At 45.4% G+C, this 14,286-nt stretch overlaps 1 protein-coding gene across 1 annotated transcript; it reads left to right on the forward strand.

Annotated features, from left to right (window-relative positions):
* On the forward strand, positions 6,506 to 6,925 carry LOC109224592 (RNA-directed DNA polymerase homolog; the record flags this gene model as incomplete). Its single annotated transcript, XM_019389141.1, has 1 exon — positions 6,506 to 6,925. A coding segment is annotated over exon 1 (420 nt), but the record flags the coding sequence as incomplete, so codon positions are not given.

Genomic DNA, 14,286 nt, shown 5'->3' on the forward strand with positions numbered 1-14,286 from the left:
CTCAACCTTCAACCAAGTGTATCATTCAGCCTTCTTGGAGCATGAGTGCCAATAATTAATATTATAATAATTTAAAATATATATACATAAAATATCTAATTTTATGAAGAGCCCATGGATGCACGTGCTCCGTAATTTTCCGTATAAGTTCACCTCTTGCACAAGTCAGACATGCTTGACAAGTAAAACGGAAAAGGGTCATATTTATCCATGTACTCTTCAAAAAGGCTTGTATATATCCTTCGTTATAATTTTTTGATATATTTATCCTTACCGTTATACTTTAGGATCATATTTGTCTCTGTACTCTTCAAAAAGGGTTACATTTGTCCTTCGTTATACTTTTTGACATATTTATCCGTACAGTTATACATTAGGATCATATTTCTGTTAGTGGGTTTATACATTTGTCCTTCGTTATACTTTCGATTTATTTCTGTTAGTGGGTTTGGTTTAATTGGGTGGGCTCATTAAATTATCTTAAATAGGTGACCATATTTAAATTGGAGGAAAAAGAAATCCACATAGGCACCATGTAGGAAAACAAATGTGGGACATGGGGATTTAATGGATAAGGGCAAAATTGATCCTAATGTATAACTGTAAGGTTAAATATGTCAAAAAAGTATAATGAAGGGAAAATGTAACCCTTTTTGAAGAGTACAGGGGCAAATATGATCCTAAAGTATAGCGATAAGGATAAATATATCAAAAAAGTATAACGAAGGGCAAATATAACCCTTTTTGAAGAGTAAAGGATCGGCATGAATGTTTTAAATGGACATACAATTTTTTGCATCTTGAAAATAATCTCTTCGTCGATTTAAAAAGGAAGAAGTCGTCCCCACTTTTGATTGGTATTAGCTCTAGAGATTACAAGATTAGTGGATAGAATGCCCTATTACTAGCTAATTATAAGTAGAGGCGGTTCAATGGGGTTGGAGGCCTAAAGACAAGCTGCAATATAAGAGGCCTTAAACTTAATTAATAATTTTAGATATTTTTATTTAAAATTTATTCTTTTTACTTTTTGAGATGCAATTTAATCTTGACGATGGAACCAACTCATTTAATCTTTGTTGGAATAGTACAACTTTTGATAAGATTTTATTAAGTTTACTTTTGATATTTTTTTCCACATCACCATCAGTATAACTCATTGCCTCCTAAAGTAATAATCATGTGGGAAATTGTATTTACAAAGATGATAAACAAATCAACTATAGCTTTTTACAAACTAATTAGTTTGAAGCATACCTACAGGCTACAGAGATCTTGAAATAAAATATTTTACAAAGTTAGAGTTGTAAATAAAATTTGCTTAAGTTGGAGTGGGAAGAACTAGAAAGTAAGTTGTGACGACCCGACCGGTCGTCTTAAGAATTTACGCCCTCATCCCCTATTAACTGCTGTACCCATATTTATTTCTGCTATTTTGAATTGCCGGGATGTTCGGTTTTGAGTTTCGGAGAGTTGTGGAACACTTAGTCCCTAAAATGAGAGATTAAGTGTTGGAAATTTGACCGTAGTCAGAACAGTGTGAAGGCGGCCTCGGAATGGGATTCTGATGGTTCCGTTAGCTTCGTTGGGTGATTCCAGGCTTAGGGGCGTGATCGGATTGCATTTTGGAGGTCCGTAGCTAATTTAGGCTTGAAATGCCGAAAGTTGGATTTTTGAAGTTTCCAGTTCGATAGTGAGATTTTGATCCGAGGGTCGGAATGGAATTTTCGGAAGTTGGAGTAGCTCCGTAGTGTTGAATGTGATGTGTGTGCAGAATTCCAGGTCATTCGGACGAGGTTTGATAGACGTTTTTGATCGAAAGCGTAAATTTTGAGTTTTTGAAGTTCTTAGGCTTGAATCCGATGTTAAATTGGTGTTTCGATGTTGTTTTGGGTGTTTTAAGGATTGGTATAAGTTTGGACGGTGGTATTAGACTTGTTTGTGTTTTTAGTTGATGTCCCGGGGGCCTCGGGATGGTTTCGGAAGGTTGACAGAGGAATTGGGAGTTAATTGAGCAGCTTTAGCTGCTGGTTTCTTGTCATAACCGCACCTGGGGTTGGGTCCCGCAAGTGCGGAGCCACAGAAGCGGCGGATCCACCGCAGAAGCGGAAAGGGGAGAAACCAGCAGGAGCCGCAGAAGCGGGAGAAATACCGCGGAAACGCTACCGCATCTGCGAATGGGGAGTCGCAGGTGCGGAAACAGGCTGAGTTAGTGATTGTCGCAGATGCGACCGTTTGTCCGCAAGAGCGGGACCGTAGGTGCGGTCCCATGACCGCAGAAGCAGATTAGCTGGACGGAAAAGGGGCAGAATCGAGGGTTTTTTTTTAAACTTGGAAAATTCAAATTTGGAGCTCGGGTAGGGCAATTTTGTGAGGTTTTTGAAGAGAAGATCATTGGGTAACGATTCCTTGTTCCTTTCTAGTTATTCCATTAATCTTATCTTAGTTTTATCATTTAAATTTGGATTTGGAGATGAAAATTGAGAAAAATGGGAAGAAAGTTCTTAGACCTAGAATTCGAATTTTAATGGGAAATTTGACCTTGGATTTGGATAGTTTTGGTATGCATGAACTCGTGAGAGTATGAGGATTCTGGAAATATAAATTTTACCCGATTCCGAGACGTGGGCCCGAGGGGCATTTTGGTCATTTCACCTAAATTCGCGCATTAGCTTAGAATTTATTTGTAGAATTAGATACTTGAAGTATTAATTACATTATGAAATTGAATTGAATAGATTTGGGCCATTTGGAGTCGAATACTCGTGGCAAGAACGTGCTTTCGGTTTGATTTTGAGCTGGATCGAGGTAAGTGGGTTGCCTAACCTTGTGTGGGGGACCTTCCCCTTAGGATTTGGTATATTTATTAATTGAAATGCCTTGTACGTAAGGTGACGAGTGCGTACTTGTGCTAATTGTTGAAAAATCCGGTTTCCAATAAGTACTTAGAATTGTGTTTTCCTTTCATGTTTACACTACTTGCAAGTTAAGCCTATTGTTAGCTTAGGGAAGCATGCCTAATTGATTTAACTGCTTATTTGTTCTACTACCCTATTTGAATTATATGCAGCATGCTAGGTTAGAAATACCTGCTTTACCTTAATGTCAAATTTGATTGAACTGAAAATTCTTCTTGTTACTGCTGTGTATTTACTTTGGGACTACGGGACAGTATCCCGGGAGATCCCCCTGTATGTTACTTTGGGACTACGGATTTGTATTCCGAGAGATCCCCCGCACTTTTACATTGAACTACGGGATTGCACCAGGTAGATTCCCCTAGTATTGAGTATTTATATTTGGTACTACGGATGTTGTATTCCAATAGATCCCCGCGCATTTATGAGTTGGACTACGGGACTGCACCCGGAAGATCCACTGGATATTATATTTGGGGACTACAGGACGGTATCCTGGGAGATCCCCCGGCTGTTACCTCTGCGTTGAGCAGTATTTTTTTACCGTGATTACTTGTTTTTGTTTCATTTGTCGTTATCCATTGTATCCTGTGTTACTCTTACTGTTGTACTCATTTATACTACTCTGTTCTACATTGTCGAACTTTATATTTTATTTAATCTCACTAGGGTCCTGACCTTCCTCGTCATTACCCGACCGAGTGTAGGCTTGGCACTTACTGAGTACCGCTGTGGTGTACTCATGCCCTTCATCCGCATGTTTTTTATGTGCAGATCCAGGTACCTCTACTCAGACTTACCATCCTTGAGGCGAGGCGATCTTTAGGAGACTTCGAGGTATATCTGCCGCGTCTGCAGATCGAGGAGTCTCTCTCCATTCTCTCTTGTAGTTACAGCCATTCTGTATTTACTTTGTTTTAGACATTCTGAAGTTAGAGCACTATGTAGTATTTTTAGCTTGTGATTTCATGAGAATTCGGGTTTTAGGAAAGGTATTAGTATTCGAGAGTTGATATGGTGTATGCCGAGCAGCACTATTAAACATTGTTTTATTCACTATTTTTGGTTTTACTTGTTTTCTTCCGCAAATTGGTTTATTTGTCGCATTATTAGGCTTACCTAGTCGTAGGGACTAGGTGTCGTCACGATGGTTCACGGAGGGCGAACCGGGGTCGTGACAAGTTGGTATCAGAGCTCTAGGTTCATAGGATTCATGAATCACAAGCCGATTTATTAGAGTCTCGTTGATTGGTACGGAGACATCTGTACTTATCTACGAGAGGCTATGTAACTGTTAGGAAAGTTCCACTTCATTTGATTTCCTTGTCGTGCGAGATTTTTGATATCACAATTCTAAATTTCTGTCTTCTATTCACAGATGGTGAGGACATGTGTCACTTGAGATGATCAGGCACCCGCACACCCTACTGGAGCCGTTAGAGGCCGGGGCCGGGGTAGAGGCAGAGGACGCGCTCGTGGTGTAGCTAGAGCACCCGTGCGAGCTGCCACCGAGGTGCCACTAGCAGTACCAGCTGGAGTCCAGACACCTGATACGTCCGATACTACTGCTCCAGCACTCCAGGAGAATCTGGCGCAGTTTATGACTATGTACACCACTCTAGCTCAGGCAGGGTTGCTTCCCCTTGCTGCAGCTTCATCCCAGGCCGGGGGAGGAGCACAGACTCCCGCCGCCCGCACTCCTGAGCAGTGAGTGCATGCTGATCAGGTCCCAGAGGTTATTCCTGTATAGCCGGTAGCCCCAGCTCAGCCCGAAGAGAGGGCAGTAGTTTCAGAGGAGGAGCAAAAGAGGCTTGAGAGGTTCAAGAAGTATCGGCCTCCGACATTTAGCGGGCTAGCCTCCGATGATGCCCTTAGATTTCTTGAGGAGTGCTACCGTATCCTCCGTACTATGGGCATATCAGGATCGAGCGGGGTTTCCTTCACTACCTTCCAGCTTCGAGGAGCCGCCTATCAGTGGTGGCGTGCTTATGAGTTAGACAGTCCGGATGAGGCAGCTTCCCTGACTTGGGCTCAGTTTTCAGATATGTTCACGAGGGAGTATGTCCCCCAGAGTCACAGGGACGCCTGGCGTGCGGAGTTTGAGCATTTGCGCCAGGGTACTATGACTGTCTCGGAGTATGCTGTCTATTACACCGACTTGGCTAGCCATGCACCAGCTTTGGTCTATACGGTTCGCGAGAAGGTTTGCCGGTTTATTGAGGGGCTTATTCCCCGCATCAGGTCTTGCATGGCCCGTGATATCAGCAGGTGGTGAGCATTGCTAGGAGGATTGAGGGTATACATGCTAGGGATAGAGAGGAGAGGGAGGCCAAGAGGTATCGAGAGTCGGGCCATTATTCTGGTGCTCGTGCCCCAGCTGCAGGTCATCATGGTAGGGGTTATATGAGTCGCCCCGTTCATTCAGCTCTCCCAACAGCTAAAGGTATTCCAGCTCCACCTAGGCCTCAGGAGCCTTATTATGCACCTCCAGTATCTAGTGCGCCTCCTGCACGGGGTGCTTCAAGTGGTCAGTCCAGCAGACCTGGCCCAAGCCAGTCACAGCCGCCACGTCCTCCCAGAGCTTATTTTGAGTGTGGTAAACACGCCATATGGTGGGGGATTGCCCCAGACTTAGGAGGGGTGCACCTCCACAGACTTCTCAACCACAGCATGCCCCGCAGAGTTCTCAGGCTATGATCCCAGCACCAGTTGCTACCCCACCGGCCCAGCCAGCTAGATGTGGTGATCGGGGAGGTAGAGGTCGCCCTCGAGGGGGAGACCAGGCCAGATACTATGCTCTTCTTGCCCGTACTGAGGTTGTCGCCTCCGATTCTATCATCACAGGTACTATCTTGGTCTGACATAGAGATGCATCGGTTCTATTCGATCCGGGCTCCACTTATTCTTATGTGTCTTCTTATTTTGCTCCGCATTTGGGTGTATCTCGGGATTCTTTGAGTTCCCATGTTTATGTTTCTACACCTATGGGAGATTCTCTTATTGTGGACTGCGTTTATCGGTCGTGTTTGGTTGCTCTTAGTGGTTTTAAGACTAGAGCCGACTTATTGTTACTCAGCATGGTTGATTGTGATATTATCTTGGGCATGGACTGGTTGTCGCCCCATTATGCTATTCTTGATTGTCACGCCAAAATTGTGACGCTGGCTATGCCAGGTGTACAGCATGTTGAGTGGAGGGGTGCTCTAGATCACACTCCCAGTAGAGTTATTTCTTTCCTTAAGGCTCAGCATATGGTTGAGAAAGGGTGTGATGCGTATTTAGCTTATGTGAGAGATGTCAGTATGGATACCCCTTCTATTGATTCAGTCCCAGTAGTACGGGATTTCTCTGATGTGTTTCCAGCTGATCTTCCGGGCATGCCGCCCAATAGAGATATTGATTTTGGCATTGATCTATTGTCGGGCACTCAGCCCATTTCTATCCCTCCGTACCATATGATTCCTCCTGAGTTGAGGGAGTTGAAGGAGCAGTTGCAGGAATTACTTGATAAGGGTTTCAGTCGGCCTAGTGTATCACCTTGGGGTGCTCCTATCATATTTGTGAAGAAGAAGGATGGTTCTATACGTATGTGTATTGATTATCGCCAGTTGAACAAGGTTACAGTGAAGAACCGTTATCTTTTGCCTCGTATTGATGACCTGTTTGATCAGTTACAGGGTGCTTGTGTGTTTTCTAAGATTGACTTGCGTTCAGGCTATCATCAGTTGAAGATTCGGGAGCCAGATATCCCGAAGACTGCCTTCAAGACTCGGTATGGTCATTACGAGTTCCTTGTTATGTCATTTGGGCTAACTAATGCCCCAGCAGCCTTCATGCATCTGATGCACAGTGTTTTCCGGCCATATCTTGACGCATTTGTGATTGCTTTTATTGATGACATTCTGGTATATTCCCGGAGTCGGGAAGATCATGAGCAGCACCTGAGGATAGTGCTCCAGACCTTGAGAGAAAAGAAACTATATGCTAAGTTCTCGAAATATGAGTTTTGGTTGGATTCTGTGGCGTTCTTGGGTCACGTGCTCTCGAGTGAGGGTATTCAGGTGGATCCGAAGAAAGTGGAGGCAGTGCAGAGTTGGCCCAGACCATCCTCAGCCACAGAGATCCGCAGTTTCCTTGGCTTGGCAGGTTATTACCGTCGATTTGTTCAGGGGTTTTCATCTATTGCAGCACCTATGACCAGACTGACCCAGAAGGGTGCTCCGTTCCAGTGGACGGAAGAGTGCGAGGAGAGCTTTTAGAAGCGCAAGACAACTTTGACTACAGCCCCAGTTTTGATATTGCCTACCGATTCGGGGTCTTATACCGTCTATTGTGATGCCTCGAGAGTTGGCCTTAGAGCGGTATTGATGCAGGACGGTATGGTGATTGCTTACGCGCCCAGACAGTTGAAGATACATGAGAAGAATTATCTTGTTCATGATCTTGAGTTAGCTGCTATTGTTCACGCCTTGAAGATCTGGCGTCATTATTTGTACGGCGTGCCTTGTGATATTTATACTGATTACCGGAGTTTGTAGCATCTGTTCAAGCAGAAGGACCTTAATTTGCGTCAGAGGAGATGGCTAGAGCTGCTGAAGGATTATGATACCACTATTTTGTATCACTCGGGCAAGGCCAATTACGTGGCCGATGCTTTGAGCCGCCGGGCATAGAGTTTGGGGAGTTTGGCTTATTTACCAGTAGCAGAGAGGCCCATGGCGATGGATGTTCAGGCCTTAGCCAGCCAGTTTGTGAGGCTGGACCTTTCGAAGCCTAGTCGGGTTCTAGCTTGTGTGGTCTCTTGGTCTTTCTTATTTGATCGTATCCGGGAGCGTCAATTTGATGACCCTCATTTGTTTTTCCTCAAGGACAGGGTGTTGTATGGTGATGCTCGAGATGTGACCATTGGTGATGATGGGATATTGAGGATGCAGGGTCGGATTTGTGTACCCAATGTTGATGGGCTTCGGGAGTTGATTCTAGAGGAGGCCCATAGTTTGCGGTATTCCATTCATCCGGGTGCCGCGAAGATGTATCAGGATTTGAGACAGCACTATTGGTAGAGGCGGATGAAGAAAGATATAGTTGGGTTTGTAGCCCGGTGCCTTACTTGTCAGCAGGTGCAGTATGAGCACCAGAGACCGGGTGGATTGCTTCTGCGGATAGAGATTCCGGAGTGGAAATGGGAGCGGATCACCATGGACTTCGTATCTGGGCTCCCACGGACTTTGAGGAAGTTTGATGCTATTTGGGTTATTATGGATCGGCTGACCAAGTACGCGCATTTCATTCCTGTGTGTACTACCTATTCCTCGAAGCGGTTGGCAGAGATTTATATCCGGGAGATTGTCCGTCTGCATGGTATTCCAGTTTCCATCATTTCAGACAGAGGTACTCAGATCACATTGCGATTCTGGAGATCCGTACAGCATGAGTTGGGTACTCGGGTGGAGTTGAGCACAACATTTCACCTTCAGACGGACGGACAGTCCGAGCGCACTATTCAGATTCTTAAGGATATGCTCCGTGCGTGTGTGATTGAGTTTGGAGGGTCTTGGGATCAGTTCTTTCCATTGGCGGAGTTTGCCTACAACAACTACTATCAGTCCAGCATTCAGATGGCACCGTATGAGGCTTTATATGGTAGGCGGTGTAGATCTCCGGTGGGTTGGTTCGAGCCGGGTGAGGCTAGATTATTGGGCACAATCTTGGTTCGGTATGCTTTGGAGAAAGTAAAGGTGATTCAGGATAGACTCCGTACTTTCTAGTCCATACAGAAGAGTTACGCGGACCGAAAGGTTCGTGATGTTTCCTACATGGTTTGAAAGCGGGTTCTGCTTCGGGTTTCGCCTATGAAGTGCGTTGTGAGGTTTGGGAAAAAAGCGAAGCTGAGTCCGAGGTTTATTGGCCCTTTTGAGATATTGAGGAGTATTGGGGAGGTTACCTATGAGCTTGCCTTACCTCCCAGCCTGGCAGGAGTTCACCCAGTATTTCATGTTTCGATGCTCTGGAGGTATCACGGTGACCCGTCGCACGTGTTGGACTTCAGTTCGGTCCAGTTGGACAAGGATCTATCTTATGTTGAGGAGCCAGTGGCGTTATTGGACAGGCAGATTTGAATGCTAAGGTCAAAGAACATTGAATCTGTGAAGGTTCAGTGGTGGGGCCAGCCGGTCGAGGAGGCGACCTGGGAGACCGAGCAGGATATGCGCAGCCGACCCTCATATTTTCACTACTTAAGGTATGTCTCATGCTCGTTCGAGGACGAACAAATATTTAAGTGTGGGAGGATGTGACGACCCGGCCGGTCATCTTAAGAATTTACGCCCCGATCCCCTGTTAATTGTTGTCCCTGTGTTTATTTCTACTATTTTGAATTGCCGGGATGTTCGGTTTTGAGTTTCGGAGAGTTGGTCCAGACCATCCTCAGCTACAGAGATCCGCAGTTTCCTTGGCTTGGCGGGTTATTATCGTCGATTTGTTCAGCGGTTTTCATCTACTGCAGCACCTATGACTAGACTGACCCAGAAGGGTGCTCCGTTCCAGTGGACGGAAGAGTGCGAGGAGAGCTTTCAGAAGCTCGAGACAACTTTGACTACAGCCCCAGTTTTGATATTGCCTACCGGTTCGGGGTCTTATACTGTCTATTGTGATGCCTCGAGAGTTGTCCTTGGAGCAGTATTGATGCAGGACGGTAGGGTGATTGCTTACGCGTCCAGACAGTTGAAGATACATGAGAAGAATTATCCTGTTCATGATCTTGAGTTAGCTGATATTGTTCACGCCTTGAAGATCTGGCATCATTATTTGTACGGCATGCCTTGTGAGATTTATACTGATCACCGGAGTTTGCATCATCTGTTCAAGCAGAAGGACCTTAATTTGCGTCAGAGGAGATGGCTAGAGCTGCTGAAGGATTATGATACCACTATTTTGTATCACCCGGGCAAGGCCAATTACGTGGCCAATGCTTTGAGCCGCCGGGCAGAGAGTTTGGGGAGTTTGGCTTATTTACCAGTAGCAGAGAGGCCTATGACGATGGATGTTCAGGCCTTAGCCAGCCAGTTTGTGAGGTTGGACCTTTCGGAGCCTAGTCGGGTTCTAGCTTGTGCGGTCTCTCGGTCTTCCTTGTTTGATCGTATTCGGGAGCTTCAGTTTGATGACCCTCATTTGCTTGTCCTCAAGGATAGGGTGTTGCATGGCGATGCTCGAGATGTGACCATTGGTGATGATGGGATATTGAGGATGCAGGGTCGAATTTGTGTACCCAATGTTGATGGGCTTAGGGAGTTGATTCTAGAGGAGGCCCATAGTTTGCGGTATTCCATTCATCCGGGTGCCGCGAAGATGTATCAGTATTTGAGATAGCACTATTGGTGGAGGCGGATGAAGAAAGATATAGTTGGGTTTGTAGCCTAGTGCCTTAATTGTCAGCGGGTGAAGTATGAGCACCAGAGACCGGGTGGATTGCTTCAGCAGATAGAGATTCTGGAGTGGAAGTGGGAGCGGATCACCATGGACTTCGTATCTGGGCTCCCACGGACTTTGAGGAAGTTCAATGCCATTTGGGTTATTGTGGATCGGGTGACCAAGTCCGCGCACTTCATTCTTGTGTGTACTACCTATTCCTCGGAGCAGTTGGCAGAGGTTTATATCCGGGAGATTGTCCTTCTGCATGGTATTCCAGTTTCCATCATTTCAAATAGGTACTCAGTTCACATCGCAATTCTGGAGAGCCGTACAGCATGAGTTGGGTACTCGGGTGGAGTTGAGCACATCATTTCACCCCCAGACGGACGGACAGTCTGAGCGCACTATTCAGATTCTTAAGGATATGCTCCGTGCGTGTGTGATTGAGTTTGGAGGGTCTTGGGATCAGTTCTTGCCATTGGCGGAGTTTGCCTACAACAACAGCTATCAGTCCAGCATTCAGATGGCACCGTATGAGGCTTTATATGGTAGGCGGTGTAGATCTCTGTTGGGTTGGTTCGAGCCGGGTGAGGCTAGATTATTGGGCACAGACTTGGTTCGGGATTCTTCGGAGAAAGTCAAGGTGATTCAGGGTAGACTCCGTACAGCCCAGTCAAGACAGAAGAGTTACGCGGACCGGAAGGTTCGTGATGTTTCCTACATGGTTGGAGAGCGAGTTCTGCTTCGGGTTTCGCCTTTGAAGGGCATTATGAGGTTTGGGAAGAAAGGGAAGCTGAGTCCGAGGTTTATTGGCCCTTTTGAGATATTGAGGAGTGTTGGGGAGGTTGCCTATGAGCTTGCCTTACCTCCCAGCCTGGTAGGAGTTCACCCAGTATTTCATGTTTCGATGCTCCGGAGATATCACGGTGACCCGTCGCACGTGTTGGACTTCAGTTCGGTCCAGTTGGACAAGGATCTATCTTATGTTGAGGAGCCAGTGGCGATCTTGGACAGGCAGATTTGAAAGCTGAGGTCAAAGAACATTGCATCTGTGAAGGTTCAATGGCGGGGCCAGCCGATCGAGGAAGCGACCTGGGAGACCGAGCAGGATATGCGCAGCCATTACCCTCATCTTTTCACTACTTCAGGTATGTCTCTATGCTCCTTCGAGGATGAACAAATGTATATGTGTGGGAGGATGTGACGACCCGGCCGGTCGTCTTAAGAATTTATGCCCCGATCCCCTATTAACTACTGTCCCCGTGTTTATTTCTGCTATTTTGAATTGCCGGGATATTCGGTTTTGAGTTTCGGAGAGTTTTGGGACACTTAGTCCCTAAATGAGAGCTTAAGTATTGGAAATTTGACCGTAGTTGGAACAGTGTGAAGACGGCCTCGGAATGAGATTTCGATGGTTCTGCTAGCTTCGTTGGGTGATTTCGGGCTTAGGGGCGTGATCGGATTGCATTTTGGAGGTCCGTAGCTAATTTAGGCTTGAAATGCCGAAAGTTGGATTTTTGAAGTTTCCAGTTCGATAGTGAGATTTTGATCTGAGGGTCGGAATGGAATTCCGGAAGTTGGAGTAGCTCCGTAGTGTTGAATGTGATGTGTGTGCAGAATTTCAGGTCATTCGGACGAGGTTTGATAGACTTTTTGATCGAAAGCGTAAATTTTGAGTTTTTGAAGTTCTTAGGCTTGAATCCGATGTTAAATTGGTATTTCGATGTTGTTTTGGGTGTTTTAAGGATTGGTATAAGTTTGGACATTGGTATTAGACTTGTTTCTATTTTTTGTTGAGGTCCCGGGGGCCTCGGGATGGTTTCGGAAGGTTGACGGAGGAATTGGGAGTTAATTGAGCAGCTTCAGCTGCTGGTTTCTTGTCATAACCGCACCTGTGGTTGGGTCCCGCAGGTGCGGAGCCGCAGAAGCGGCGGACCCATCGCAGAAGCGGAAAGGGGAGAAACCAGCAGGAGCCACGGAAGCGGGAGAAATACCGCAGAAGCGGTACCGCATCTGCGAATGGGGAGTAGCAGGTGCGGAAACAGGCTGAGTTAGTGATTGTCGCAGATGCGACCGTTTGTCCGCAAGAGCGGGACCGCAGGTGCGGTCCCATGACCGCAGAAGCGGATTAGCTGGGCAGAAAAGGGGCAAAGTCGAGGGTTTTGTTCAAAACTTGGAAAATTCAAATTTGGAGCTCGGGGTAGGGCGATTTTGTGAGGTTTTGAAGAGAAGATCATTGGGTAACGATTCCTTGTTCCTTTCTAGTTATATTCCATTAATCTTATCTTAGTTTTGTCATTTAAATTCGGATTTGGAGATGAAAATTGAGAAAAATGGGAAGAAAGTTCTTAGACCTAGAATTCGAATTTTGATGGGGAATTTGACCTTGGATTTGGATAATTTTGTTATGCATGAACTCGTGAGAGTACGAGAATTCTGGAAATATAAATTTTACCCGACTCCGAGATGTGGGCTCAAGGGGCGTTTTGGTCATTTTACCTAATTTTGCGCATTAGCTTAGAATTTATTTGTAGAATTAGATACTTGAATGTTATTTGCATTATGCAATTGAATTGAATAGATTTGGGCCATTTGGAGTCGAATACTCGTGGCAAGAACGTGGTTTCGGGTTGATTTTGAGCTGGATCGAGGTAAGTGGCTTGCCTAACCTTGTGTTGAGGACCTTCCCCTTAGGATTTGGTATATTTGTTAATTGCAATGCCTTGTACGTAAGGTGACGAGTGCATACTTGTGCTAATTGTTGAAAAATCCGGTTTCCAATAAGTACTTAGAATTGTGTTTTCCTTTCCTGTTTACACTACTTGCAAGTTAAGCCTGTTGTTAGCTTAGGGAAGCATGCCTAATTGATTTAACTGTTTATTTGTTCTACTGCCCTATTTGAATTAGGTGCAGCGTGCTAGGTTAGAAATACCTGCTTTACATTGGTGTGAAATTTGATTGAATTGAATATTCTTCTTGTTGCTGCTGTTTATTTACTTTGGGACTACGGGACGGTATCCCGGGAGATCCCCCTGTATGTTACTTTGGGACTACGGATTTGTATTCCGGGAGATCCCCCTGCACTTTTACATTGGAACTACGGGATTGCACCCGGTAGATTCCCCCAGTATTGAGTATTTATATTTGGGACTATGGATGTGGTATTCCTGTAGATCCCGCCGCATTTATGAGTTGGACTACGGGACTGCACCCGGGAGATCCACTGGATATTATTTTTGGGACTACAGGACGGTATCCTGGGAGATCCCCCGGCTGTTACCTTTGCGTTGAGCTGTATTTGTTACCGTGATTACTTGTTTTTGTTTTAGTTGTCGTTACCCGTTGTATCCTGTGTTACTCTTACTGCTGTACTCATTTATACTACTCTGTTCTACACTGTCGGACTTTATATTTGTCACGACCCGGATTTCCCACCCTCGGGAATCGTGATGGCGCCTACTAATAGGAGCTAGGCAAGCCAATTAATTTAACATTTCTCTCAACATCATTAACAGTATAAAGAAGAACGAGGCAATTAATATAAAAGCGGAAGTCCCGAAAATATAAATAACTGAAACCAAGTGCGGAAATTCAAATACACCTCTACCCAGATCTGGTGTCACTAATGCTAAATACAAAGTCTGAATAAGAATACAGTACTGTCTGATCCGATACAAAGAAAATCAAACGAAAGACAGAGATAAAGGAGACTCCGGGCCATGCGGACGCCAGCAAGGCTACCTCGGAAATCTCCGGACTGAAATAAGCTCCCAACGCTCCTACTGCTGTCCAAAAGCTCCTGCTCCGGTACTATGATCTGTGCAAAAAGCACAGAAGTGTAGCATCAGCACAACCGACCCCATGTGCTGGTAAGTGTCTGGCCTAACCCCGGCGAGGTAGTGACGAGGCTAGACAGAACCTAACAAAAACAACCTGTGCAGATTATGTATATATATAT

The sequence above is a fragment of the Nicotiana attenuata genome, chromosome 3 (genome assembly GCF_001879085.1).
Source record: "Nicotiana attenuata strain UT chromosome 3, NIATTr2, whole genome shotgun sequence".
Classification (NCBI taxonomy): Eukaryota; Viridiplantae; Streptophyta; class Magnoliopsida; order Solanales; family Solanaceae; genus Nicotiana; species Nicotiana attenuata.